General features: G+C 43.6%; 7 protein-coding genes across 7 annotated transcripts; 3 read left to right on the plus strand and 4 right to left on the minus strand.

Annotated features, from left to right (window-relative positions):
* Window positions 1-411: 411 nt before the first annotated feature.
* Window positions 412-2,875, minus strand: EAF01_008323 (uncharacterized protein; the record flags this gene model as incomplete). The annotated part of the gene is made up of 6 exons (XM_038916579.1): window positions 412-1,470; window positions 1,539-2,155; window positions 2,207-2,275; window positions 2,398-2,435; window positions 2,722-2,745; window positions 2,838-2,875. The coding sequence occupies 6 exons, from the start codon at window positions 2,873-2,875 to the stop codon at window positions 412-414; spliced, it is 1,845 nt and encodes a 614-aa protein (XP_038767941.1).
* Window positions 2,876-4,109: 1,234 nt separating this feature from the next.
* On the minus strand, window positions 4,110-5,385 carry EAF01_008324 (uncharacterized protein; the record flags this gene model as incomplete). Its single annotated transcript, XM_038916580.1, has 3 exons — window positions 4,110-5,044; window positions 5,099-5,218; window positions 5,271-5,385. 3 exons carry the CDS (start codon window positions 5,383-5,385, stop codon window positions 4,110-4,112), a joined length of 1,170 nt encoding a protein of 389 aa, XP_038767942.1.
* Window positions 5,386-6,997: 1,612 nt separating this feature from the next.
* On the plus strand, window positions 6,998-10,682 carry EAF01_008325 (uncharacterized protein; the record flags this gene model as incomplete). The annotated part of the gene is made up of 4 exons (XM_038916581.1): window positions 6,998-7,205; window positions 7,305-9,238; window positions 9,294-10,205; window positions 10,260-10,682. The coding sequence occupies 4 exons, from the start codon at window positions 6,998-7,000 to the stop codon at window positions 10,680-10,682; spliced, it is 3,477 nt and encodes a 1,158-aa protein (XP_038767943.1).
* A 990-nt stretch (window positions 10,683-11,672) lies between these two features.
* Window positions 11,673-13,125, plus strand: EAF01_008326 (uncharacterized protein; the record flags this gene model as incomplete). The annotated part of the gene is made up of 4 exons (XM_038916582.1): window positions 11,673-11,691; window positions 12,012-12,086; window positions 12,128-12,249; window positions 12,361-13,125. 4 exons carry the CDS (start codon window positions 11,673-11,675, stop codon window positions 13,123-13,125), a joined length of 981 nt encoding a protein of 326 aa, XP_038767944.1.
* Window positions 13,126-14,172: 1,047 nt separating this feature from the next.
* Window positions 14,173-16,143, minus strand: EAF01_008327 (uncharacterized protein; the record flags this gene model as incomplete). Its single annotated transcript, XM_038916583.1, has 3 exons — window positions 14,173-15,226; window positions 15,329-15,937; window positions 16,064-16,143. 3 exons carry the CDS (start codon window positions 16,141-16,143, stop codon window positions 14,173-14,175), a joined length of 1,743 nt encoding a protein of 580 aa, XP_038767945.1.
* Window positions 16,144-19,750: 3,607 nt separating this feature from the next.
* On the plus strand, window positions 19,751-21,770 carry EAF01_008328 (uncharacterized protein; the record flags this gene model as incomplete). The annotated part of the gene is made up of 6 exons (XM_038916584.1): window positions 19,751-20,097; window positions 20,151-20,249; window positions 20,296-20,363; window positions 20,414-20,766; window positions 20,819-20,885; window positions 20,938-21,770. 6 exons carry the CDS (start codon window positions 19,751-19,753, stop codon window positions 21,768-21,770), a joined length of 1,767 nt encoding a protein of 588 aa, XP_038767946.1.
* Window positions 21,771-22,955: 1,185 nt separating this feature from the next.
* Window positions 22,956-24,796, minus strand: EAF01_008329 (uncharacterized protein; the record flags this gene model as incomplete). Its single annotated transcript, XM_038916585.1, has 4 exons — window positions 22,956-23,764; window positions 23,869-24,114; window positions 24,306-24,674; window positions 24,748-24,796. 4 exons carry the CDS (start codon window positions 24,794-24,796, stop codon window positions 22,956-22,958), a joined length of 1,473 nt encoding a protein of 490 aa, XP_038767947.1.
* Between the last annotated feature and the right edge of the window lie 374 nt (window positions 24,797-25,170).

Below are 25,170 nucleotides of genomic sequence, written 5' to 3' on the forward strand. Positions count from 1 at the left end.
TTATTAGATCATCCGAGATGAGAGCAGTACAACGAATATCAATTTTACGTTTTGTGAACGGATTGAAGTTGCTGGGTGATATATATTCACTTATAACATCGAGATGATATTGTCTGATAGCGTACAGTTTGTTTGAGTTTGAGCTGAGATAACATGGATGTAATGAGACAGATGACCACTGATTTCGGCATCATTGTTCGACTTCACTTTTCTTTCTCACACGATGAATTTATGGGGAGCGAAATGTGAAAGGAAGACCATCTATTCGAATATCGTAATGTATTTCTGCACATCCTATGCAGAAAATACGCTAACCTATTACCCAACTGTCTACCCTCATCAATCCTAAATATCCATCCCAAAGTTTCGTCATTCGTAATCAAAGGTTTTGACTTTTCCTATCAAGATCATTTACTCAGCGCTCCAGCCCTCAATCGCTTCATCGACTTGATCTCTGTAGACCTGTTGTGTGTTGCACTGCTCAAGGAATACCTTGTACTTAGCATTCAACAACTTTTTCTCATTGGCGTTCTTTCCTGGCCTAGTGACTTTGCCCGGCTTACTCATTCTATCCATGATGCTCCACAACTCTTCTGTCTTGCCCTCCTTATCTGCACTAGCGGCTTTAGCTCCCAACATGGCAGCACCGTGAACAACAGCTGCGTGTACATATCTTGGGATCAGAACTGGCATAGCACATGTAGTAGCCATGAGCTCCATCAGAATTTTATTCTGGCATTGGGAACCCGACATGAAGATGGAGGTGATGGAGTGACCGGCACTGTTCATGGTTTCGACAATTTGGCGCGTTTGCATAGCGATAAATTCCATGGTTGCGTAGTAGTAGATGGCTAGACCGTCCATGCTGCGGTCATTTGTAAGACCAATGACTGAGCCAGTCATCTTTGGGTTGGCAATTGGTGAACGGTTACCCCAAAGATCACCGTAGAAGAAGAAGTGACGTCCAAGGTATGAGATGGTTGGAGCGTTTTCCTTCTCCTTCAGTTCCTCAAGATGGGAATTCAGGTAATCATAAATACTGGTGTTGAATGATTCTGCCATGGACATGGCTTCGTTATATGCTGGATGAGTCTCCAAGACGTGCTTGAGAAGTTCACCAGTCGCAGACTGACCACCTTCTGCCATCCAGTAGCCAGGAAGCAGAACGTCTCGGTAAGGACCCCAAACTCCATCTACAAAGACAGGTTCGCGAGACATAGCCAAATGACAGGTAGAGGTTCCAGCTACCGCTGCAAGACGGCTGAATGCTTGGGAAATGTCATTCTTTGGTGCTCCGGTATCGAGATAATCTTGTCCCAAGTTAACCTTTGCACCAACAGTACCAATCCATCCGGCATAAGCATCAATAACACCACTTCCGATAGCAATTCCAGCTGGGAGACCAAGTTCGTTACCAGCCTTTTCGCTGAGGGTACCAACAAGTTCACCGGCGCTGAAATACTTGCCGTTCTGTATAATTATGTTAGCTTGATTTCGGATGATTGAAAATCAAAAGTAGCAATTAGAAGCGGGCTTACTACTCCATCCACTCCTCCCATTCGCTTGAAGTTATCTTTGGTTAGATCACCCAAACCAATAGCTTCGTAGAAGTCCTCTTGCCATCCCTTTACACTTCCATCAACACCAACTGGAACAAACCCTTGCTTGCAGACAGTACTGCAATAGGATCTGCTTTCATTTCCAGTTGCAATGTGCGTCAAAGCATCTGCCAAATCATAGAACTTGCAGCGGTCAAAGAGCTCAGGTGGCATGTTGTTCTTAAGCCAAAGAACTTTGGGAATTTCCATCTCAATGCTCATCTTTCCTCCTAGGTATCGTAAAAGGTTGTGTTCTGTGTCGTTGATTTTCTTCGCTTCTTCGACTGGTCTGTGATCGAGCCATAGAATAACGTTACGGTCGTTGCCATCATTTGCGAAGTTTGGACCGGTAACAGGTACTGGCTCGTCGGTATCTTCTGAGAATACTGCCAAGGAACAGGTAGCATCGAAACCGATACCACGGATTGTTGTTGGGTCAATGTTGTGTTGGCTGAGAGCTCTTTGCACACACATGCAAATACATCTCCAGATGTCTGTTGTGGATTGTTCATAGTATCCAACTTCCGGTTGCCATAAACCAATGTTTTCTGTAGCCACTATCAAACGTTGGGACTTGCTACAATGTATTCTCGGTGTGTAAAACTTACAAGCCTTGATATCTCCTGAAGCATCGATGATACATGCTCTTGCTGATCCAGTTCCAACATCGATACCGACTGTTCATCACAAAAGTTAGCTAATGTGAACGAGTGAAAATAATCTGAGTGTTAAACGTGGCAGAAACGTCTTTCGAGTGATTCTAGAGTACGGATTCGTAGGAAGTTGGAGGAAAACTTACTGAAATGGTCTACATGAGGGTTCAAATCGTTATGTGGACTATAAACATGTCAGTAAAAGATGTCACTCATTCTTGCCATTGATGCAACAATTGTTGTCCATTCGACCCCCGAACTTCTCATTCGTTGGGGTAATTCAAGGCACCCTATGAATTTCTATTTCGATATCCAATTTTTGGGACTCAATTCGGATCGTTGAAGTCTGAGTCGGGTCCTCATCAAAAGATACGTTGGACATCGACCACATCCAATACCCGAGCTCGGCACAACCATCTGAACATGCCAGGTAATGAATTGTATTACTTAATATAACGAGAAGTACTAACTCCATACTCGCTTGACGCGATGGTCTAGAAGATATATAATCAGTACAAAGATCTAATAATGCGCGAATACAAGCAGTATTGGCGTAGGAACTGGAGGGGGATATGAATCTACTTACTTCCTGTAGTTTTGACGGAAAGGCAATGAGTGATTCATGATGCCGGTATTCGTATTCAATGCTTTTGTCTACTTGTCTCTACAACCCCGATTAGTACGTGTTACAACGTTTGATGTCCTTAGGGATAGCTGTTCTCATTGGATATGGAATAGAATGCTGAGTGTGCCAATGATCTCGAGAATGGAAGAGCTGGGCACGGCGGGGTAAAGAGGGGAAATACGGACACAAGTGATATAAGGTGGGAGGGTTAAAGTAAATCAATCTAATTCTCTGTATTCAAAAATATATCAATTTGATGTCGTCGCAGCGAGATGGATAGTTGAGATGTGAATGGTATTGTGGTATGGAGGAAGAAAGAAAAGAGGGAAGAAATTTCTAATCTATATTGAAAGTCCCTGGTACTAATAAAGCTCACGATGTAGACCTCTCCAAAGCTTGATCTCCTGGTTGGAAGCTCCAGCTTTTTTATCGTCATAGGACCCCACTTTCTTTCTTACCTTCCTTCCCCCCACTGAGTAGCGCAAGTCTACCAAATAGAGTATGGAATGGTTCAAGAATGGCTCGAGAATGGCTCACCGTTTGTCCAATGGGGGAAACTGTGCAATGCTCATGAATCTCACCACTGGGGCCCAAACCTTATCGTGGCCGTAGCATTCTCCAACCATTAATCTAGAATCAAAACTGGACTTATTAGTATATAACAAGCTCGAGTAATTCATTGTCGTGAGATTTAGGTCCATGGTATATCGAGCTATAGCATGTGATCTCGAATCGATGAATAACAATAACAACATCAGTTCTACGTCTCGTTGTCAAATACTTGATTAGTATCTACTGGTAGTTGGTCTACTGTCATTTACGACATGGGCTCAAGGGCAACCAAAAAGGTCAATCTGTCAGTCGGTTTTCCCTTAGACCCACCTCTTTGCACCCTTCGTGCAGCATTTTCCAAATCCTTCACATTTTTGGTGGCAAAAAATCTCATGGCCAAAGGATACTGTAGACCGCAGATCGGGGCATGCCATTTTGAAAACGAGGTGAGGATCGCTCAAGCAGAAGCACGAACTTCAAAATTCGGCAACTTCACCGGCTTCCTACTTGTTCGGATCGGACTACTGAAAATGGGAACTCCGAAATCTTGAAGCTTCAAATTGACTTGGGGAGGGGGCTTGTAAGAGGTAAGCTAAAACACCAAATATGTCTGAATTGATATCTCTTTGCTGCTCATGCTGTTGTACTGTACAAATGCCATTCCGACCATTACCCAACCGTCTACTTCCATAACTTGCCCAAACTGACTTCCTTGTCGTCATGCTTGTTCAATACCTTCGCTGTCGCCAAATCGAAATCCTCTTGAGTGACGTGAACTCTGCGTTCTCTCAAGGCGTACATTCCAGCTTCCGTGCAAACACCCTTCAACTCAGCTCCTGAACATCCATTCATCTTCTCTGCAATCTTCGTCAAGTTGATACCACGAGTCAAGTTCATGCTGCGGCTGTGAATTCGTAAAATATCGGCTCTGGCCTCAACAGTTGGAGGCGGAAATTCGATCTTTCTATCGATACGCCCTGGTCTTAACAGTGCCGGATCCAAAATATCTAGACGATTGGTAGCCATGATGACCTTAATACCCTTGGTTGGCTCGAAACCATCCAATTGATTCAGTAGTTCCAACATAGTTCTTTGAACTTCAGAATCACCACCTGAAGATCCTTCCACACGCGAAGATCCAATAGAATCGATTTCGTCCATGAAGATGATGGATGGAGCGTGTTCCCTTGCCATGACGAACAGCTCTCTGACCATTCTTGAACCCTCACCAATATATTTTTGAACCAATTCAGAACCAGAAACTCGAATGAATCTACAGTCGGTGTGATGTGCGACAGCTCTTGCCAACAAAGTCTTTCCTGTTCCCGGAGGTCCGTAGAGAAGAACACCTTTAGGTTGTGCTATACCGAGAGATTCGAAAAGTTCGGGGTGCTTAAGACCAAGCTCAATAACCTCCTTGATTTCCTTTACTTGTTGATCTAAACCACCAATCATATCGTATGTACTATCTGGAACCTTTTCGACCATCATCAGGGAAACGAGAGGATCGACGGATGATGGGAGCATCTTTTCGAGTTTGTAGGAATCCGATAGAAGGGTAACTCTCTTTCCAACGGTAAGTTTTGAAATATCGACACTATCCGCAATATCGACGACTGCATTCAAGATCAGTATTGTGAATATTTTTACGCATGTGATGAATTCTATACCGTATTTGCCTTCTGGGTGCACCTTGACCAACACCTTCTTTGTGCCCATAACCTTGACCACCTCACCAACATAGGATCCAGGTTGTTGTAATAAACCGAGCTCCTCTCGTAGAAGGCGCACTAACATGATTAGCTGCTATTCTTTCTTATGCGACAGCATCTGCAAAAGTACCTCTGGAGTTGTAGTCATTTCGTTGAGCTTCTAATCTTCGTAGAACCGCTTGACCTTGAATGATTTCGAGCTTCATGCTCTCAATCTTATTATGAAAGAAGCTATCCAACGCCATGATGGATGAGTTCGGGAGGAGAAGTTTAGAGGAGGAAAAGAGATCTTAAATGGTGATGAAATGATGAGTGGCTTGAAGTTTTGTAATGTTGTTGTTTCTTCAAGGCTGATAATTTGATGATGGATCCTAAGGTATCACCAGTGTACGTCTCGTCTTGCTTGGTACTGTGCACAGTGCACACACGAGGCTAGGACGCTAAGATACTCGGCCGGGTCAAGTAATAAGGCTTACACTCACAGCACTTTTTATTTTATTTTTCTAGGTAGCAAGCGTAGACGCGTCGGATCTCTTCGTAGGTATTCACATATTCTCTTATTAGTAATAAAGAACCTGGAAGCTATCCACAAAGTATCACCGGCGGACATTTCCACCAGAAGTGGGATTATCAAACATCCCGTTTACAATGCATTACTCTCACTCACACAATCGAGATTTTGGATATGAGGAAACCAATCATTCATCATGCAAATCGCAAATTGTGACGGAGATGGGAGACGGGAGACGGAGATTTGCAATTCTTAAATCTTACCTAGCACTACAGAGTATGCACTCCAGACTCCAGATTTCATAGGGATCCATATCCATAGTTGGGAGTGATGGGAGTGATGGGAGTGATGAATAGCTGTAGATACCTGCGAGGTAAGATTACATCCCTAGGTATTTGTGAGATGCTGTCGATGAGTGCCTCGTAGATAGGATAGATCTCCAAGTACAAGCACTACACATCATATCATAATCATACCATGACATGACATGACATGATCTATACCTACGACCTAGGTATGTTGAGCTTTGTTGAAGATTGAAATATCAACGGTTTTGGGGATGAATGTAAGATCTTATTACAACTCAGCACACGCCAATGAAAGACATGCTTGCCAGGGAGGTGCTCAGCTACTATCATCATTGCACATGAAAACGTCCTTTCCCGCCTTGTCTTTCCTTGTCTACATGATCCAAAAGATAGCTGGATTGCACACAAACAAGCTCATGAAGGAGTTTCGGGTTCCACATACATTTCAGCCAAATATTTGGAAGTGCGATGTAATGCAAATGTAGTGGCATTCCATTTCGATAAGAAGCCCAAGAAAGAAACTTTATTTTCCATATTGTATCCGCCTGATCTTTTTTTTTTCTCAAGGGATGATTCAAATAAATGGTTGCGACTGTATCTAAGCACACGTTCGCAACCCAAGCGCCGCAACCTGGAGAAAATAATATAACAATTATATTCCATGGGAATTTCGTAATTTCTCATCTTCTCACTATCCCAACTTCTTTCCCTTTTCTCTCTCTTCTCAATCTCTTAATAGTTGAAGATACTTATTACTTTACTACCATCACATACTTCCGTAAACATAATAACATATTTCGATAATTCACTCAAGACTTTTTCTCATATTGAATGCATCATCATCTGCTTACTTCTCTCGTATTCTTCGCATGTTCAAGCTTCCACAAACGCGGGAACTAACAATTATACTAACCAAAGGACTCAACTTAATCCAAGCCTTAAGCTTGTTTCCATACCCGATGTGCGACTGATCGCATCATACTCTTTGACTGGTTGGCAGATAAATTTTAAGTCGGTGTACAAGATTCGAGTTACAAAATGTCTCCAACTCCCGGCGAGTCTTCAGGATCTGGGAAAGATACCCAAGATTTAACTCCAATTCCTTCCGGCATGTCAACACCAACAAGTCCCACAGATACGCGGCATCCATTATCAAGATCTATCTCGCAACAAAATGATGGTCTGGCCGAGAGTTTTCAGTCTACGGACACAATCCGACGGAGACCAGATAATGCAGGAGGATATGGTACGCCACTTTGAAATTTGCCCGCACATCCAATTTCCACCCTAAACTATTGTTTGTTACGGGTATGCCAGAAGATAGATGTACTAATGCTAAGTGTAGGAACTATTCAATCGACTCCTCAAACTCCACAACCTGCCGACGCCCATAGAAATAGCGAATCATCCATGACTGGCGAGCGCCCGCAACCTGTGAGTTTAGAATCTTCACGATCGTTTCAGCCAGCCAGATCTCCCATGCTAGGACCTTCCGACCGCGGTCGAGCAGGCCAGCGACCAAAGAAACCTCCTATGCCGCGGAGAGCTTCATCAAACGTACAAGCGCCTCACAGAGGGCAAGAATTCTCGGTAGATGATGATGTAACTGAGATGGAAGAAGAAATGAACAAGCAACAGGCGGGACTTGGAATTGGGGGTGTTGCATCCGGGTTTGGACTCTCGAGACATGTTCCTGGAACCGTGAGGAGACGGCCTGCTCCAACTCAACCAACTTTGCCAAGACTGGATTCTTCCCACGAAGAAGAAGCTGAAGCGGAAGCCGAAGCAGAAGCGGCAGCCTCCACCAGTGGTGAAAGGACAAAAGATGATCAACTGACTACATCGGGTGAAGACACTTTACAGGGAGAAGATGGTACCGCAGAGGTGGAGGAAGAGGAGGACGAAGATTCCCTGAGTGATGCGGAAAGTTTCACACTCAAGGATCGTCAACAAGCAATAAACCAAACCCATCCTTTCGGTATAAGAATCTGGAAGCCTGCCCTGTATAAAAAGAACCGTTCAGTTCAGAAGACAGCAGAAGGCGATATTCATTCATCGCCTGGTGGTCGCGTCAACAAGTGGCTGATCTTCTTTAACATTATCTGGACACTAGTTTTTGGCTGGTGGCTGGCACTTGCAGCATTGACTGGAGCATTGGTATGCTTCGTCTTCGGAGCAGCGCCGAGTGCTATTGCATATGGTCGCGTACTCTTAGATCTGGCTGGCTATCTTTTCTATCCTTTTGGAAAATTCGTTCGACTCGAACAAGATGAAGCTTATGCTCATGAAGATGAAGGAGAGGGCCGTACCATCACAGAATACGAACAATGGCAAAGTGGAGATATTGAGGATGGGAGACTATTCTTTGGGCCTCATCATCCACGATCAATTGTGGGCCGATCAAGGAGAAGCATTGACTCCTTTGGTGGTAGCGAGACGGATAGTTTGCTCGGTCGTTCAAGACGTGGCACTCATCGAGAAGATTCAGCACGCCCCAATAAAAGAAGACTTTTTGGAAGGGGTCAGTGGAATACTGGACGAGTTATCTTCTTTTTATTCTTCTACGGACTGATCACGCCACTACTTTTTATCGCCTCTGGTATATGTTGGTTCCTTGTCTTTTGGATTCCCATGGGTAAGGTTACAATGCTACTATTTGACCACCTGCGTCGACATCCCTTAGCTTTGTCTTTCCAATCAGATTCGGCATATTCCCGTGGATCTATTCCAAATTCTTCGATCCTCGTTTGCACATACCGCGCCGTGGGCAGCAAGTACTGGAAATATACAGTAGACGGGACAAACATTTTCTTGATAAATCTTATGGCTGTCGTTCTATTCGTCATCTTTGACTATTGGGTTCTTCTCGAGATGCTTCACATGAAGATCACAATCACTCACCCGGCATTCTTGTTCACTATGGCCCTGCTCTCTATCATCCCTCTTGCCTACTTCATAGGACAAGCTGTAGCTTCTATTTCTGCTCAATCATCCATGGGGCTGGGTGCTGCGATCAATGCTTTCTTCTCTACGTTGGTAGAGGTTTTTTTGTATTGCATCGCCTTGAATCAAGGTAAAGGGCAGCTTGTTGAAGGAAGTATCATCGGTAGTATTTTCGCTGGTATACTGTTCTTGCCTGGCTTATCCATGTGTTTTGGCGCCATCAAAAGGAAGACTCAACGTTTCAATGTTAAGTCTGCTGGTGTGACTTCGACGATGCTACTGTTTGCTGTTCTTGCCGCATTTGGTCCTACTCTGTTCTATCAAATATATGGAACTGTAAGTTAATGAATATCTTCATAGCCGTGGGCCCTCCGCTAACTATTATGCTCAGCACGAACTCAACTGCCTCTCGTGCACTGACACGTATGAGTCAACAAGTCGTGATTGCCGTCGCTGCTATTTTTCACAATCACCAGCATTGAACGACAGATTTTACCTTGAAGCTGTCCGCCCATACTGCTGGTTTGCCGCCGTGCTCTTGTTCCTTTCATATGTCATTGGACTATGGTTTACTCTTCGAACTCACGCGGCAGTCATATGGAATAATGAATCAGAAGATAAGCAAAAGCCGGAAGTTAATACTACTAATATCCAACAACCTTCAGGTGGCGCCCCACAAACCCGCGCGCAACGACACGCTCAGGCTGCTTCCGATTCCCGTGGAAATGAGATTCGGGACTCTCAATTATACAAACGCATCCTTGGCCAGTCCTTAAAGCAAGCCGGCATCAACCCTAAGGACTGTACTCCCGAAGACGTTAACCAGAATAGTTCAGTACATACACCTCATTTAGTTCCACCCAAGAGTGCTGCAGGAGAAAGTACAAAATCTGATTTTCAAATACCGGGATTCACAGAGGCTCAAAATACGACATTTGTTCGCGAAGTCGCCGAAATGGCTGCAACCGCTGCTACAATTGCTGCTCGAGATGCAGCCCGACCACCTCATCGAAGGGCATCTACCCATGCGCACAAGGTTCCTCCTTTGAGAACAGCTGTTGTACATACAGAGCCTGAAGAAGCTGTTCACGCAGAGGCTCATGCCACAAGTGGTGGTCATGATGCGCCAAACTGGAGCCGAATGAAGAGTTCGGTGATCTTGTGTGGTGCCACTGTTCTTTATGCTCTCATTGCAGAGATTTTGGTCAATACAGTCGATGTAGTTCTTTCAAATGTGGCAATTGACGAGAAGTTCCTTGGTATTACATTATTCGCCCTTGTTCCGAATACAACCGAGTTTCTTGTAAGTATCTCGACTCTCAATTTTGTATGAAAAAAGCTAACGGATATTTTCTAGAACGCCATTTCATTTGCAATGAATGGCAACATCGCATTGTCTATGGAGATCGGATCTGCTTATGCACTTCAAGTGTGTCTACTACAGATTCCGGCTCTGGTTTTGTTTAGTGCCATCAATGGCCAATGGTTAGAAGGTTCTGAACTCGTCGATAAATCTTTCAGTCTCATATTTCCACAGTGGGATATGGTGACCGTCATCCTCTGTGTGTTCTTGCTTAGTTACATGTATGGTGAAGGAAAGAGCAACTATTTCAAAGGTTCCATTCTTCTTCTTAGCTATCTAGTTGTCATTGTCGGCTTCTGGTTCTCGGGAATGACAGACCTCGAAGCTATGGGTGCAAGTCGGTTTGATATCATGGAATCAGGAGGCAGTTTCAAAACTATCGGGAGAGGCAAGTCAGGACATGCTTTTCAACAATAATGATTCTCTGTAAAGGATTACACAGAGTTTGGCAGAAAAAAATAATGATAGGATCGGGCGGGGTGTTGGAGATGGATGACAGTGATATTTTGCTTTTTGTTCTGTTTTTCTTTTATTCTTCTTAATATTGCCTCTCTTCTGATATTTTTGAGCGCCGGCGTTGAGGATATGGCCATGGTAGCAACACGCGAGATTTCAAAAGTAATCTTGTGAGCGTTGATACCATATTACATTTCCCTTGCACAAACTCCCCTTTTTTCCATTTTTTTTTCCATATGGAGAATCTGCTCTGGAGAGCTCATTCATGGCAACGTAGATAGTATTTTAAATCCCATCTGTACAAATAGTGGGTAAATATGAGATGAGATGAGAGGAGATGAGATGAGATGAGAGGAGATGAGATGAGATAGGGTGAGATGAGGGAGCCAGAAAGTACCTAGGTAGATAAATCAGGTATACGAATGATTGAATGTATTGGCAGTATAAATATATATACATTCCTCTTGGATAGAGGTATTAATAACATGACATGACATGACATGACATGGCATGCTACCCCACCATGAGCATGACACCACAAACTCCGATTAAGAGCGAAGAGCGAGGCTAAAATTGCGTCGGAGGTCGAAAGTTGATGACAAATGGATGAATAGATGTGATTGATAATGTGAGATGATGGAGGAAGGGATGGAAGGAGCGTGGGGGTGGGGTGGGGTGGGGTGGGGTGGGATGGATACTCGATTCGAGATTGTAGATATATAAACGTCACCGGACCCCGCAGTTGGGTTTCGGCTTGTTTATTTAAGTTGGAGGATTGATTGAGGAATAATAAGGAAAGAGATAGAGATTTGAGGGAAAAGGAAAGAGAAAGAGGAAGAGAAAGTTAAAGTTAAAGGGATAGAGATAAGTTAGAGATAAGTTAGAGATAAGTTAGAGATAAGTTAGAGATAGAGATAGAGATAGAGATCTTACAAGTTTGGATTGGAAAATATGAGGGTTTTACTTACTGGTATGTGGATTTTTCTCTACCGTTGTGGGTTTGGAGTTGGAGTTGGAGATGGAGATGGACATGGAGTATAGGATGGAATGGGATCGGGAGTTTGGAGTTTGAGGAGGATCGGGTTCGAGAGTTCAACGGGATTGGTTTTGGATGAGAGATGATTATTGGAAGTTTCAGATATACTCTCTTCCTCTATCTTTTCAGCTATTCTCCCTTCTCTATCTTCTCTCATCTCTTCATCTTTCATCGCCCTATCCCCCAACACAAACCAAATCAAATCAAATCAAATCAAATCAAACCAGACAACTAACATCTCTCCCTTCATTTAGGTGGATCCGGCTTCATCGCCGCTCACATCCTTGATATCCTTCTCTCCCGCGGTCACACAGTCATCACAACCGTCCGTTCCCAGCAAAAATCGATGCTATCAAAGCTGCTCATCCAGATGTTCCTGCTTCTAAATTAGTTTTCTTCATCGTGGAAGATATTGCCAAGGATAATGCTTTTGATGATTGCTTAAAGAAGTTTGGGGAGGGATTGGAAGCTGTGTTGCATACTGCTAGTCCGGTATGTGTGTATTTTCGATTTGAGGGATGGCAATGGGTGTTTATGGTGGAGTGATGATTACATGTGAATGTGATATCGTTGAGGAGAAAGGCATACTGACATAACCTAAAGTTCCACTTCAATGTAACCGACACCAAGAAGGACCTTCTAGATCCCGCCATAATCGGTACAACCGCCATCCTCCACGCCATCAAGAAATTCGCCCCTTCAGTAACTCGCGTCGTAGTAACCTCTTCCTTCGCTGCTGTTCTCGATGCCTCGAAAGGAAATTGGCCCGATCACACATACACCGAAGAAGACTGGAACCCCATCACTCTCTCCGAAGCGGTCGAAAACCCATCCAACGGCTACCGCGCCTCCAAAACCTTTGCCGAAAAAGCCGCGTGGGAATTCGTCGAGAAAGAGAAACCCAGTTTCACCCTTAGCACGATGAATCCTCCTTTGGTACTTGGTCCTATTGTACATTATCTGAATTCCTTAGATGCGTTAAATACATCTAACCAACGCGTGCGCAATCTCCTACAAGGGAAATGCAAAGAGGAAATCCCGGACACGGGAACATTCATCTGGGTCGATGTGAGGGATTTAGCATTGGCGCACGTGAAAGCGATTGAGATTGCGGAGGCAGCGGGGAAGAGATTTTTCATCACGCAAGGATATTTTAGTAATAAGGAGATTTGTGAGATTATTCGAAAGAATTTCCCAGAGTATGAGAAGGAGTTGCCCGGGAAAGAAGTCAAGGGCGGTGGGTATCCGGATGGAGGGGTTTATAAGTTTGATAATGCGAGGACGAGAAATGTGTTGGGGATTGAGTTTAGAGGGTTGGAGGAGAGTATTGTGGATTTGGTGGGGAGTTTGAAGGAGGTGGGTGTTTGAGTCTAGGAGGGGGGCAGAGGGTGAGTGGGAGTTGAGAATGAGAAATTGAAGATTGTGATGGGAAGAAAGGGGAAGGAAGTAGAGAAGGAGTTAAGAAGGATTAAGATGAAGACGAAGAATGAGAATACAAGACGACTATACATATATTACTATTTTCTCTCAATACCATATGGATAATCCCTTTGATTGTATCAAAAGCCCACCTCTCTTTCCCATTTTATTATCATCCATCATGAATACCAACATCTTAATTTCAGTCCCAGTCACAGTCCCAGTCCCAAAACATATGTAAATACAACCCGAGTCTTTACATCAAACTACACTCACTTGCATTCTTCAATCAACTCCAAGCCGTAATCCTCTCTCCTCTCTCGCGACAGACATTAGACACAACAGAACAGGTGGGAAAGAGATGAGACAAGAATAAAATACAACGGGAAGAAACCAATACGATACGATACGATACGATACGATTCTTTACACTACCTCCTCTCCATCAAGTAACGAAACAACTAAAGAGATTACCCATTTATAAATCATTTCCTCTCACGGACGGAAAATTGAGAGGTTGATTGTTACATCCCCAAGTTCATAGATCACCTGCTAGAGATGTATTTTCTAGATCTATACATGTAGTTTGGGGTTTGCGAATTTGGATTTCTACTGATTGGTTAGTGATACGCTCGCTCTCGTTTAACTTGAACTTGTAGATTTATGATAGTTATTGGATTTTTTGTTTGTTTTTTTTTGGTGGCGAGGGAACTGGAAATGAGAGATGGGGTTTTTTGATCTATATACTTTCGAGGGGGTAGGGGTGGAGAAGACAGTGATTAGATGGATGATGATTATTATGATGATGATGATTATTATTCGAGACATTAGGAATATTATACAAAAAGCGAAGATGCATATCACTTTTCCCATATCCTACAATTCGTCAATCAATCGTCTTGCCTCTGTCATTCCCTTCCAACAACAACTGCTGAAGATATATGCTCACTGTAATTCTCTTCATCTCTGGTAGACTGGCAAGATATTATTCCTACTCTACTTTGATATTATTTGGGTCGATTTTCCTTTCGCCGAGGAGACCGAAGGGGATTTTTCCAAACCTGTGGGTAGAGTTGCCTTTTGGTTGAAACTCCATACAATATATCCTTTGTGATGACTATAGATGATAAAGTCATCATCGCCCCACACAGCACCCTTCTTAAATTCATTTGACGTTGTGGTGGCTTCTATGTCGATGGGCAAACAAAAGGCGGCAAGTGTGCTCAAGCCACTGTGTGGAGGAAACTTGTGCTTTCCCACACATTGAAGGTTTGTCTTCGTCGTATCGCACTTGCTTGAGGATACTAGAGTATAAGGCTTATTTTCTCCTTTGGGCTTCCAACGTTCGTCGTAAGTACCAGTGTTTCTAGTATCGTAGGGAACAGTAGCCTGGCCACGCCAAAATAGCGGGTTTATAGGAGTAGGGAATTCTTCTAGAAACGGCTCGAGGTGAGTTGAAATGGTTCCAAGCTTTTGGGTCATGAGGTTGAAGGTCATGAGGAAGTAAGCACCAGAATTTGTAGCCGATGATACATTATGGTTACAAGGTGATCGTTGAATGGAAGCTCTCCTCTTTGGCGAGTGGTACATTCGTGATAGAAGTGCCACAACGCCATCGTCGCTGATCAATCGAAACTTGAGCATGGTTTTCTCGAAGCATGATCGAAGCACTTCATTCCATTGCCCCTGTGGTACTCCTGCGATATATTCTTGGACGATTATTAGATCGCTTCCGGTTTCGCGTGGAGTTCCACCCAAGGGTAAAGTAGAGGCATGGTAGAATAAGAAATGATGATCCTCTTGAATGGGATGGAAGAAGATTTCGCAAAACTTAATCTCATGATTGGGATACAAATTGCCGAATTCCGGATGAGCAAGCTGCTTGATTTGGCCATCGTTCCAGATGTAAACAGGGTAGTTCGATGAAGGACTCTTGACACCGAAAGCAATTTTTTTGTTTTGGGCGGCCAATATCTCATAACGACAGTTCAAATGAACAACCCTTGGGTCATCTTCTTCATCAAGCTGCCATACGTTGAATCGTGGTTTTCTGTTCATATAGACTATCAGCATGATCCTCATATCATTTTCCGTACAAATAGAGCCTGTAAAAATTTGACGATATGACTCTTGAAAGGGATCATTGACTTACGGACTATCAAAATAGGCTACGAGCATTTGATCTGAGAGTACCCAATAATCGAAGTTATATCGAGACTCATGCATATAGCGTCTCGAAACATGTGTACGGAGATCGATGACTTGAATAGTGGTAGGATCCTTTCTCATTGCTATTCTTCCGCTTTTGTATTGAAACCTTTGTCTATAACAATCTTCGTGACACCATTTTGAATAGAAACTGTCATCGTTTGGGTCTGATAAATAATCGTAGTGCATTACTTCATCATACATGCCACGGTCTCTCTTAAGTCGTCTTATACACATGTCAAGGAAGTCATCAACCTTTAGCTGCCTGTCATTGTTTTCCAATGACTTAAATTTGATCTCCCAAGTTTTACGAAAGTGTATCTTAAGTAGTGACGCGCAAAGCTTTTCGTTGGACAATTTCTCTCTCCAGTCTCTTGAAACGCGACGCATAAACATAAAGTCCTCGAGATCGAGATGCTCCACGACAAGCGTAAGAATCTCATCTGGTGATTGGGCGATACCATCAAGGTAAAATGTCACTCGATCAAAGTGCGCTTTGAATAATCGCATTTCTCCGAATGTCAAGGTTGAGCTATTGAGGAGACGTTGTATTCTATAGAAATATGAGCATATATATCTTTTTATAGACATCTTCAAATGATGTAAACTTCCTAGTCCCTTCACTTGACTGGATTCTTCACTTGTCTTTGATGATATGGTAACAAACTGTTTGACTTACGCTGACATGCGCAACTGGATATCTGGCCTGCCATCTTCGAGTTTCATGCCGTCGAGGACCTGGCTTAAATCATTTGCCATGATAGAGTGTTCAACCGAAAAGATTCAAGATGGTCTGATTAAGAGAGGTTCGTATCAAATACAGTGGTAATGTTATACAAATTAAAAGTTGGTGCACCAGACAGGTTGGGTGTCTGAAATATATTGAATATCTAAGAAGATTCAAGCATCAAGTTTCCTGGAAACCCAGATGCTTCCCACAGCGTATATGTAAGGTTTTTGACACATAAGAACTAGACAAGCGTGAAATGAATGAACTTTAATTGAGAGAAATTTTGGACGACTATCCATTAGCTAGGTAATCATACTAAAAGGTACCTATAGCTACCTATATATCAATGACGATGAGGTGGTCCAGATCACGTGATAGAACACACTAGTGGTCTTGGCATTTATGACTGAGCCACAACAGCGTAACAGCTAACAGCCACAGTTGATTCCGAGATCATCAACGGCCCCGGGGATGCCCTGCCCAGGTGATGGAAATATTATGTATGGACGAGTGTACCTAGAAATTACATTTTAACATCTTGTCATTTCTGGGTGAACGTATACCAAGCGACAGCGAGCGGGAAAGCTTGAGTTGAGGATATACTATGATATTAATTCCTTCAAACCGGGCTTTCCGTATATTGAGCCGCAGGATCAAGAGTTCTTGAAGTTACTGCCTTATTAATGTTTTCAAGGTGTTGATACTTCAATCCATATCACGTTCATGAGTTCATCATTATGTTTCGACCAATGTTTGACGCATAACCCCTTTTCAAACTTCAGGGCGGTCGTTCCAATCAATTCCAGTATCACCGTCATCCCAGGGGCTGTCGGACGAGCACTGTATATGTCAAGTACATGTAGTATCAGGAACCAGCTGAATCAAACCAAGCAACCAACGAGAATGGCAGAAACATTACTTCCGTCCTGTTGCGAATGAATTGATGACGGGAGAACCACTCTCCACATATTACCGCACCAGAAAGATGTTACACGGTTGATCGAGATGTGAATACGGGTCCTGATACTTCCGACAAATACACTCCTTCTCTGATGATGGGTGATTGAGAATATCAAGGCTTGCATATTAGTTCACATGGTACCGTACATTAGATAGGCCCTTTCATAGGTATCGATCTCATTCGGAGCCTTTATCTGGACCTGCAGAAGTTTTAGCACAGCATGTAAACCAGCTAGTTCTATCGTTTCACACATGTGACCGAGTTGATACTTTGAATGAAAGTCATTTTGTTCTAATTGCGGCGCGTCGAACATGATATGAGACCTGTTGGTCTGAACTCTATTAAGCTTTGAGGTCTGGGCAATATAGAGGAGCACCGATGGATGACCTGCCGAGCCTGCCAGCCGTTCTTTAGAGTTAAGGGAATCTCATGGCGAGTGAGATATACTTTGGTAAAACATGTATTAGTCTCTAGGAATCGTTGTGATGACCGTGCTTGCGATGCCCAAGCTGTTTCATGACCAATGCGCTATTCGGGATTTGGAGGGTAGGACGAACAGATCGTGAAGGTTAATTTGACCAGATTGCAAGTAGATATTATCATGTGTGGTGTGTTGTAGGGACACACGCACTCAACACGGCAAACTTCAGTTGGTCGATTCGTAAGATCTTACTCGAAAGGTCTAGCTAGGTATCCTAGTTAGATTATACATTATACTTTGGGGGCCAGAAAGTTGAAGGATTAGAATTTGGATCCCCCTATTTGTCTCGCAACCATGAAATCCAGTACCAGTACGGATTGGAATTCCTCTCCACCACGCCATCTCACGCTACTCACGCACTCCTGAGTCCTTAGGGAAAGAGAGCGTGGTGCTAGTATTGCTAAGACTGATCTCCATATTTTCCATATTTTCCATATTGTCCATATTGTCCATATTGTCCATATTTTTCACATCTTTCACATTTTCCACATTTTCCACATTTTCGTGCGTGCGCCCCAAGAAGTCCATGTCAACTTTCAAGAAATCGATGCAAGTCTAGGAAGAACAGCCCCCGAGCCCCCTTATTCATCCGTGCTCTGAACGTTTAGCTACCAGAGCCGCCGCATCCTGATTCCTCTTCCTTCTTTCCTGCTTCCATGTCCCGTACGATGTAGCATTCGATTGTGTTTGTATGCTTCTAGAAAGAACGAAAATTCTTTGCATGTTAGCGGTTAGATATTAGAGGTTAGCGGTTAGATGTTAGAGGTTAGAGGTTAGATGTTGATGAGATGGGCATGATAGATCGATCTCACGAGAAACTATGATAACCGTAACCCGTCACCCGGCACCCGTCACCACCATTTCGCACATTGAACATTGAACATTGAACATGGTACGTATCATGACCTATGCAAACCATCTTATACTTGGTACACATCCTCCGTATATATCTACTTTTTCTTTATGGCAATTGAGACTTTTGACCGAGGCTCCTCTTCTTCCCTTCCCCCCCTTTTTTCATCCATTTCCCAATATTCAGGGTAGTAATTATAAACCTTGAGGTTCTCGAGATTTAACAAATTTCATCGACTTCATCAAATGGAACCAATTTTTGCTTTTCATTTACAAACTAACTACGATCATCTACATCTATCTTGCATTTATTACCACAAAATGACTAGTCCTCATCTAAACCATTAAAATCGGATACGTAGAATGACCCAAGACGATATCGGGGAACTGAACAATTTTTCTTGGATTATTTCCCAGCGGGGCTTTTCATTCATATCCGGTATAGCTTATCCTGGTTAAACATCATTCAATGTTCTTTACCATCCACATCCACATCCACACCCACACCCACACCCACACCCACATCTACTCTACCAGATCTACAAATGACATTTGACATTTACATTGATTCCATTTCTTCCATTTCTTCCATTTCTTACATCTCTTACATCTCTTACATCTCTTCCATCTCTTCCATCTTTTCCATCTCTTCCATTTCTTCACCTCCACAGTACGACTACTTCAAAATCCTATCCCGTACCCTCATCCGGGTTTCTATGGTAGCATTTTATTTGCTTTATATTTTGGATATCTTCTATATCTTCTTTTGATTTGATTGCTATCCTCACTCTAATAGTCTCTTTCAATCGAACCCAGATGTGGTGGATTCTTTAACTACCTAAGCAGTCTCTTCGCATTTAAAGTTCGGATGTATCATTATCTGTAATCGGCACCTGTTCAACGGACCTCCCTACTGCTACTTCATAACTCACCCAGATGAGATAGTTCACCCACAACCCTCCAAACATCAATTTGATAACATCGGAATTAATTGTCATCGCTACTCAAGATTGTTTCGATAAGACTCGCATATCGTCGTATATCATATCTGCTGCCATTTGCTACCACTTTAGCGTGCAGCGAGGCTGAGGTGTCTCGGGAAGTTGCAGGATAGCAAGTAGCATCGGACAAAGAAGCCCTTCTTAACATCATCATTTGCATTTCTGCCAATTCAGAGCTTCATCAACTTTCGCATGCGATGAGGTGTGTTTCCCCCCTTTCGCATGTCATTTGCGCCGCCTTCATGTTCTGGTTTTAATCAAGCACGACGTGTCTAGAAGCTCGACCCTCATTAATTACACCAAAGATTGAGATTACACTGCAGTATCAGGATATCGCAAAGATGGATGTCATGGATGATCGAGCGCAACAGCACTCCTACATCAATGGCCCCAGTCTAGGCCAAATTCCCGCTCGAACAGTTCCAATCATTCAACAACCCACTCTACAACCCCCCACCCCATCTGGCGACGCAATGGATGTTACGCCCCCCGGTAGCGCGATGATGGGACCCCCTTCGAGGACTAGTCCCGATAATAATGAAGCAAACGGCATCCCAGAACATATGATGGTGGAAGATCAACCTAGCTCAGGCAGCTTGGCGACTCCTAGTGCAGCTGCTGCAGCTGCAGCTGGAGGAGGAATCCAGCCAAAAGTAGTGCAAACTGCATTTATTCACAAATTATACAGGTTGGAGCTCCAGAGAAGCTACTAATAGTCTATAAGTACTGATTGTGTACCAGTATGTTGGAAGATGTTAATATTCGACATCTCATTTCCTGGTCCGCTACCCAGGACAGCTTTGTCATGTCACCATCCAGCGATTTCTCAAAAGTCCTTTCGTAAGTAGACGCACTTCGGACTGCGTCCTTTGCTCATAGGTTGTAGACAATACTTCAAACATACCAACATTTCCTCTTTTGTACGCCAGCTGAATATGTACGGGTTTCACAAAGGTTAGTTAATCCATATCATTCATGGCTTATTTTCGCTAACAGAAATGCAGTCAGCGATGTCTTCCATCAAAATGCGCCGGAGACCCCGCTATGGGAATTTAAGCATGGACAAAACAGCTTTAAGCGCGGGGATGTCGTTGGTTTGAGGGAAATCAGACGACGGGCTTCGCGACAGTCGCTCGTTCATCGAGACTCATACTCTGCCCCTAAACCACCGCTTTCGCAACCCGGAACTCCAGGCGAACCAATTCAACCAATTCAGGAATCAACGGAGTCCAGACTGATACAATTGGAACATGGTCTTTTTGAGATGCATGCTAAGCAGGCGAGAGAAGCCGAGAATCAACAGTTTTTCCACGTCAGACACCAGGGCATGATGGATATTCTGACTCGTGTCCTACATGTAACTACCAACGGCATTGAAACAAAAAGGAGCCAGAACTAATTTTGCATAGATGAATTATGAGTTGTCGAGGATGATTGCCTCTTTATCTGCTCCAGATTCCGGCTTACAGCGCGACGGTATGTATTCCATGACTACCAAGTCACTTTCTTGATTGTTGACACAATATAGTTGCTGCTATGCAAGACGAAATCCAGCGACACATGGGAACCATTAGAGGCATGGAAGAAGTGAACGAACCCCCCGCCTCAAGTAGCCGACCATATTTTTCGAATTTGCAATTTGATAATCCCCCATCACCTCGCCAAGTACCCCAAGATGATCCTCGTCGCTCATCATTCCTTGGAGTTCCACCTCGCCAAAATTTCCATCGACCTCCTATTCCATCTCATTTGTCTCTCTCTGCTCGCAGAGGGTACGGCTCGATTGGAGGTACAGGTACGGGACAATCCTCACCAAGTTCACTGAGAGCCCAAGCGCCACCACCCGCACCCGCACCCGCACCCGCACCCGCACCCCCACCCCATCCACTCGCTAATGCATCATCACCACCGTCTAACTTGTCACGCCGCCACACTTCTGCTGATATTCGTAACGCAGTCGGATGGCAACCTACTTCATCCCCTTTCGCGTCAGGTCAATCGTCGTCGCATTACCCATCATCTCCCAAGAGAACAGCGACGCACATGGCCAACGAGGACCAACGAATTCGCGATAGTTTTAGCATGTACTCACTCGCCGGAGCAACGCATGGCCACAGCACGTCCCGCCCAACAACTCCTCCATACGCCAACGGAAATGCAGCAGAACATCTAAATAGCTGGTCCTGGGGCGGATCCAAGGACAGGGAAAGACCAGGTCTCTTCAGAGATAACTCGGGACCCCCTACTCGGCGAGGAAGCATGGCACATATTTTGAATCCAGCCGAAACTGCGGAACGCGCAGAAGAACACGAGGAAGAAATGCTTAGGGAAGAAGATCGCAAAAGAAAACGTCTTCAATAATTTCGAATACTAATAAAACTTATTTTGTAAAATTGAACGATATGGGAGAATCGAGGTGATACTCCTCGAGTCATATTCTTGACATCTATCATTTTTGTTGGCAAGATCGGGTGGATGTCAAGTTCTTGGCTTTTAACTTTTTTGTGCAGAAACAAAAATGATACCAAGAAACACCGTATAGGAACACGGATGGGAGGAATTTAGAGACTTGGATCAACTCAAGCTTTTGTTGATGGCTACAGCAAGCGTCTGTGGAGGATGGTAGTTTGCATTAAAGAATGGACGTTTGGTGTATGTGGGAGAAGAAAAAGAGAGGAGACAGATAGTGATGTGGAGAGTAATATGGAAAGTTGAAGATATCACGATGGTTGGGACCGGTTATGGTTATCATACATTGGACATGGAGATTAGGTACAGCATTTCATGCACAACCATGGATATAAAAGTGTGTAATAGCAATGATTGAAAATTCTTACAAACTTATAATTGTCATATCTGCGAGGGAGCATGTCATTCGATGTCTATATTTGATTTGTATGAATTGTCATTAAAATGTTCTTCGTAATGTAGGGTTTGAATGATTGCAGCTACTACCAAAATAGCGAAAGGTATTTGCACTTTTCATCGAAGATTCGATTTCAGTATTATCATGAATAGGAAGATGTTAGTTGCATAGCAATAGACGTAGGTCATGGAAGCCCTTCTAATACGGGGTATATACGGATTTATATACCGTCATCCAGCCCAAAAATCTCAAGATTGCGCCAGTGTATAGATCCTACTCTTCTTGATTATTGATTTCCCTTCAAACACTTCGCTATGTAAATTAGAGATGGGGAAATGAGGGATATACAGTTTGTGAAAGACACACGTACAAGACATGGCAGAACTCCGTATTCCTTCAAGACCTCAATCTTTCAAGTACGTGACTAGTAACTCCCGACACTCCCAAACCCCCTACGACTCCGTGTGATATATCGCGTATACAAATAATGTGTACAAAACCGAAGAGACAAAATAGCAGAGCTCCATATTTCATTCTTTCCTGGGAGTCTCGATGCGCTCCGCAACTCCTGAAACTCCGTGTATCTAGAACTCCGTATTCTTTCCTGGACATTCCATTACTCTTCTCTGCACACATCAATTTTTTTGCGCAAGTTTCGAAAGCCCTCATGATCCCGATAATCAAGTAGTACTCGCTATGGACGAAGGGGTGTTGTGATTATCATCGAGCGAGAGCCTCACGATCCGCTGTGCAAACGTTGCCCAGATACTTTTAGGTTCGTTGAACGTATCCTGTACGAATTTTAAACAACCCATATTGGGCACATCGGTTGGAATCATGTGTTCGTGCAAGACTTGTGCTCCGTGTAGAGAGAAGATCTTAATTTTTGCTTCGGCGGCAGTTGTCGAAACGTCATCTGCGGCTGCGATGATGCCAAGCTCAAGGTCTACGTCTAGTCCTATGTTCAGCCGGCCGTTATTTCGGTAATCGGGGTAATTTAGATAAGGTGTTGTGGGGGCTGTAGTCTTCTTAGTGTGTTTTAATGTGTGTGAGAGCTGAGTATTTGGTTTTGTAAATCGTCTATCGTACTGGCAAAGATCGGACGCACAACCTGCAACAAGAACGCGGTGATCGTCGAGAGACTTGATTTCCGCGATTCCGCTTGTGTGTTGAATCTTTGCTATGGGCCCAGATTGAGATGTTCGGAGATCTAGGAGACTGAGAATACCTCTTCGTTCACCTGTGAGAAGGATATCCTTGTGATTTGACTGATACTGCACGGCGAATACATCGCTGTAATATTGGTCTTTTGTGTTGAGGGTTCGGATCCAGGACATGTCCATATTTTGATTGATCCGAAGGATACCTTTGCTCGTACCAACGACAAATGCATCCGTGGAACTTGTAGGCGCTGAGGCGGATGATAGGACATCGACTGGGCCTCGCTTGGTCCCAGGACTGAGGTGGATGTCGGATTTCATAGGATGAGCTGAGATCATGTTAACCGTGTACACACATGATCTACATATCAAGAATCGAGGTCTGATTGGTCTTTCATTCTATCCCACGCAAACAAGTTCTGGAATGACTTACGTCGAAGTTCAGGCGGGGGAAAAGGACTAACTACGATTGCTCTAGATGCAGGTACACCAGACCATGTCGTTACAACGTGCCCAATTGACTCATTGGCACTGATAGAAGTGGATTGACCCGGTGGAAAACCCAGATTGTAGGATCTCTGAAATCTAAAATGAGATCCAAACACATTCGGTACTCGTGATTTGTCTTTTGCTTTCATTCCATAGTCGTACGATAGGTGCAGGATTGTGTTATTGGCAGCTAAGGAATCGTCAGTGAATAAGTAGATCATGAATCAAATTACAATGGCTCTATACAATGAAACATAGCGCACGCCGAAATAATAGTTTGATTATCAAATTTGCTTCGGGACATAGAAGAAAAGAGCACTCAAGCCTGAACGATCATCCGGTTGTCGAATGCGAATTGGAACACTAGGGATTTGAACTTACCATAAGACATGAGAACTTTGGCCTCAGACACATTAGTATATCCACTCACGTCGAAAAGGTAGGCGCCGCTTGCTCGGTTGTCCTGTGGGTAGTAATCAACCGCAAACGCCGTGGAGAGACTTTGAGCATAATAGTGGGCAGCAGCAGTGTTCAAGCAAGGCTGTCCGAATTCTCTAGATAAGAAGCCACCAGCCATAGGGGACTCAAGAATCTTTGCTCTTTTGATGCGACCAACATTTCGCTGGACTCTTAAAGATTCGGCTTTGTGGTTCTCGTCGTCAAGCTTGCGTCTCTTCACATCGTGAGACGAATATGCGGAACCTGATGGTGCATTTGCCTGTATCTTGAAATACTTCTTTTTTTCGCTATCTAAAAGTGTTTTCAGTAAGTTGAACTTTAATCGATATTGTGATACCTAGGCATTCAGATGAGGTTAAGGTACCGTAATAGTATCCAGGAAGCTCTGATACCTGAGAAGTATTGGACTTCATATCATTAATCTCGCCGTACGTATTGTTCAGATATCTAGATAACTTTTGGATGCTTGTCTGAGAAGTAGATAGGGTTTTTACATTTGGGATTTTGAGATTCATGTGCATGTGACGTAAAGTAACGGTAAGAAGATACTCAAGTATAGAGACCAATTTAGCACGCCCTACGGAGTATCAACGGTAGCAATGACGACAAATGAAAAGTTCTTGAATATCACGTGATAATAAAGGTTCGGCTCATGGAACTTTGAAAGTGGTTTTGAGACATTCCATGAGGCTTTCTTGGAGCTTTAGTGAATCATAATTGATATCAAATCTTCGTTGGGATAGCAGAATGTATTCGGGTTGACGTCTACTTAGGTGGATAATTACAC

The sequence above is a fragment of the Botrytis porri genome (assembly GCF_014898465.1).
Source record: "Botrytis porri strain MUCL 3234 chromosome Unknown BPOR_011, whole genome shotgun sequence".
Taxonomy (NCBI): Eukaryota; Fungi; Ascomycota; class Leotiomycetes; order Helotiales; family Sclerotiniaceae; genus Botrytis; species Botrytis porri.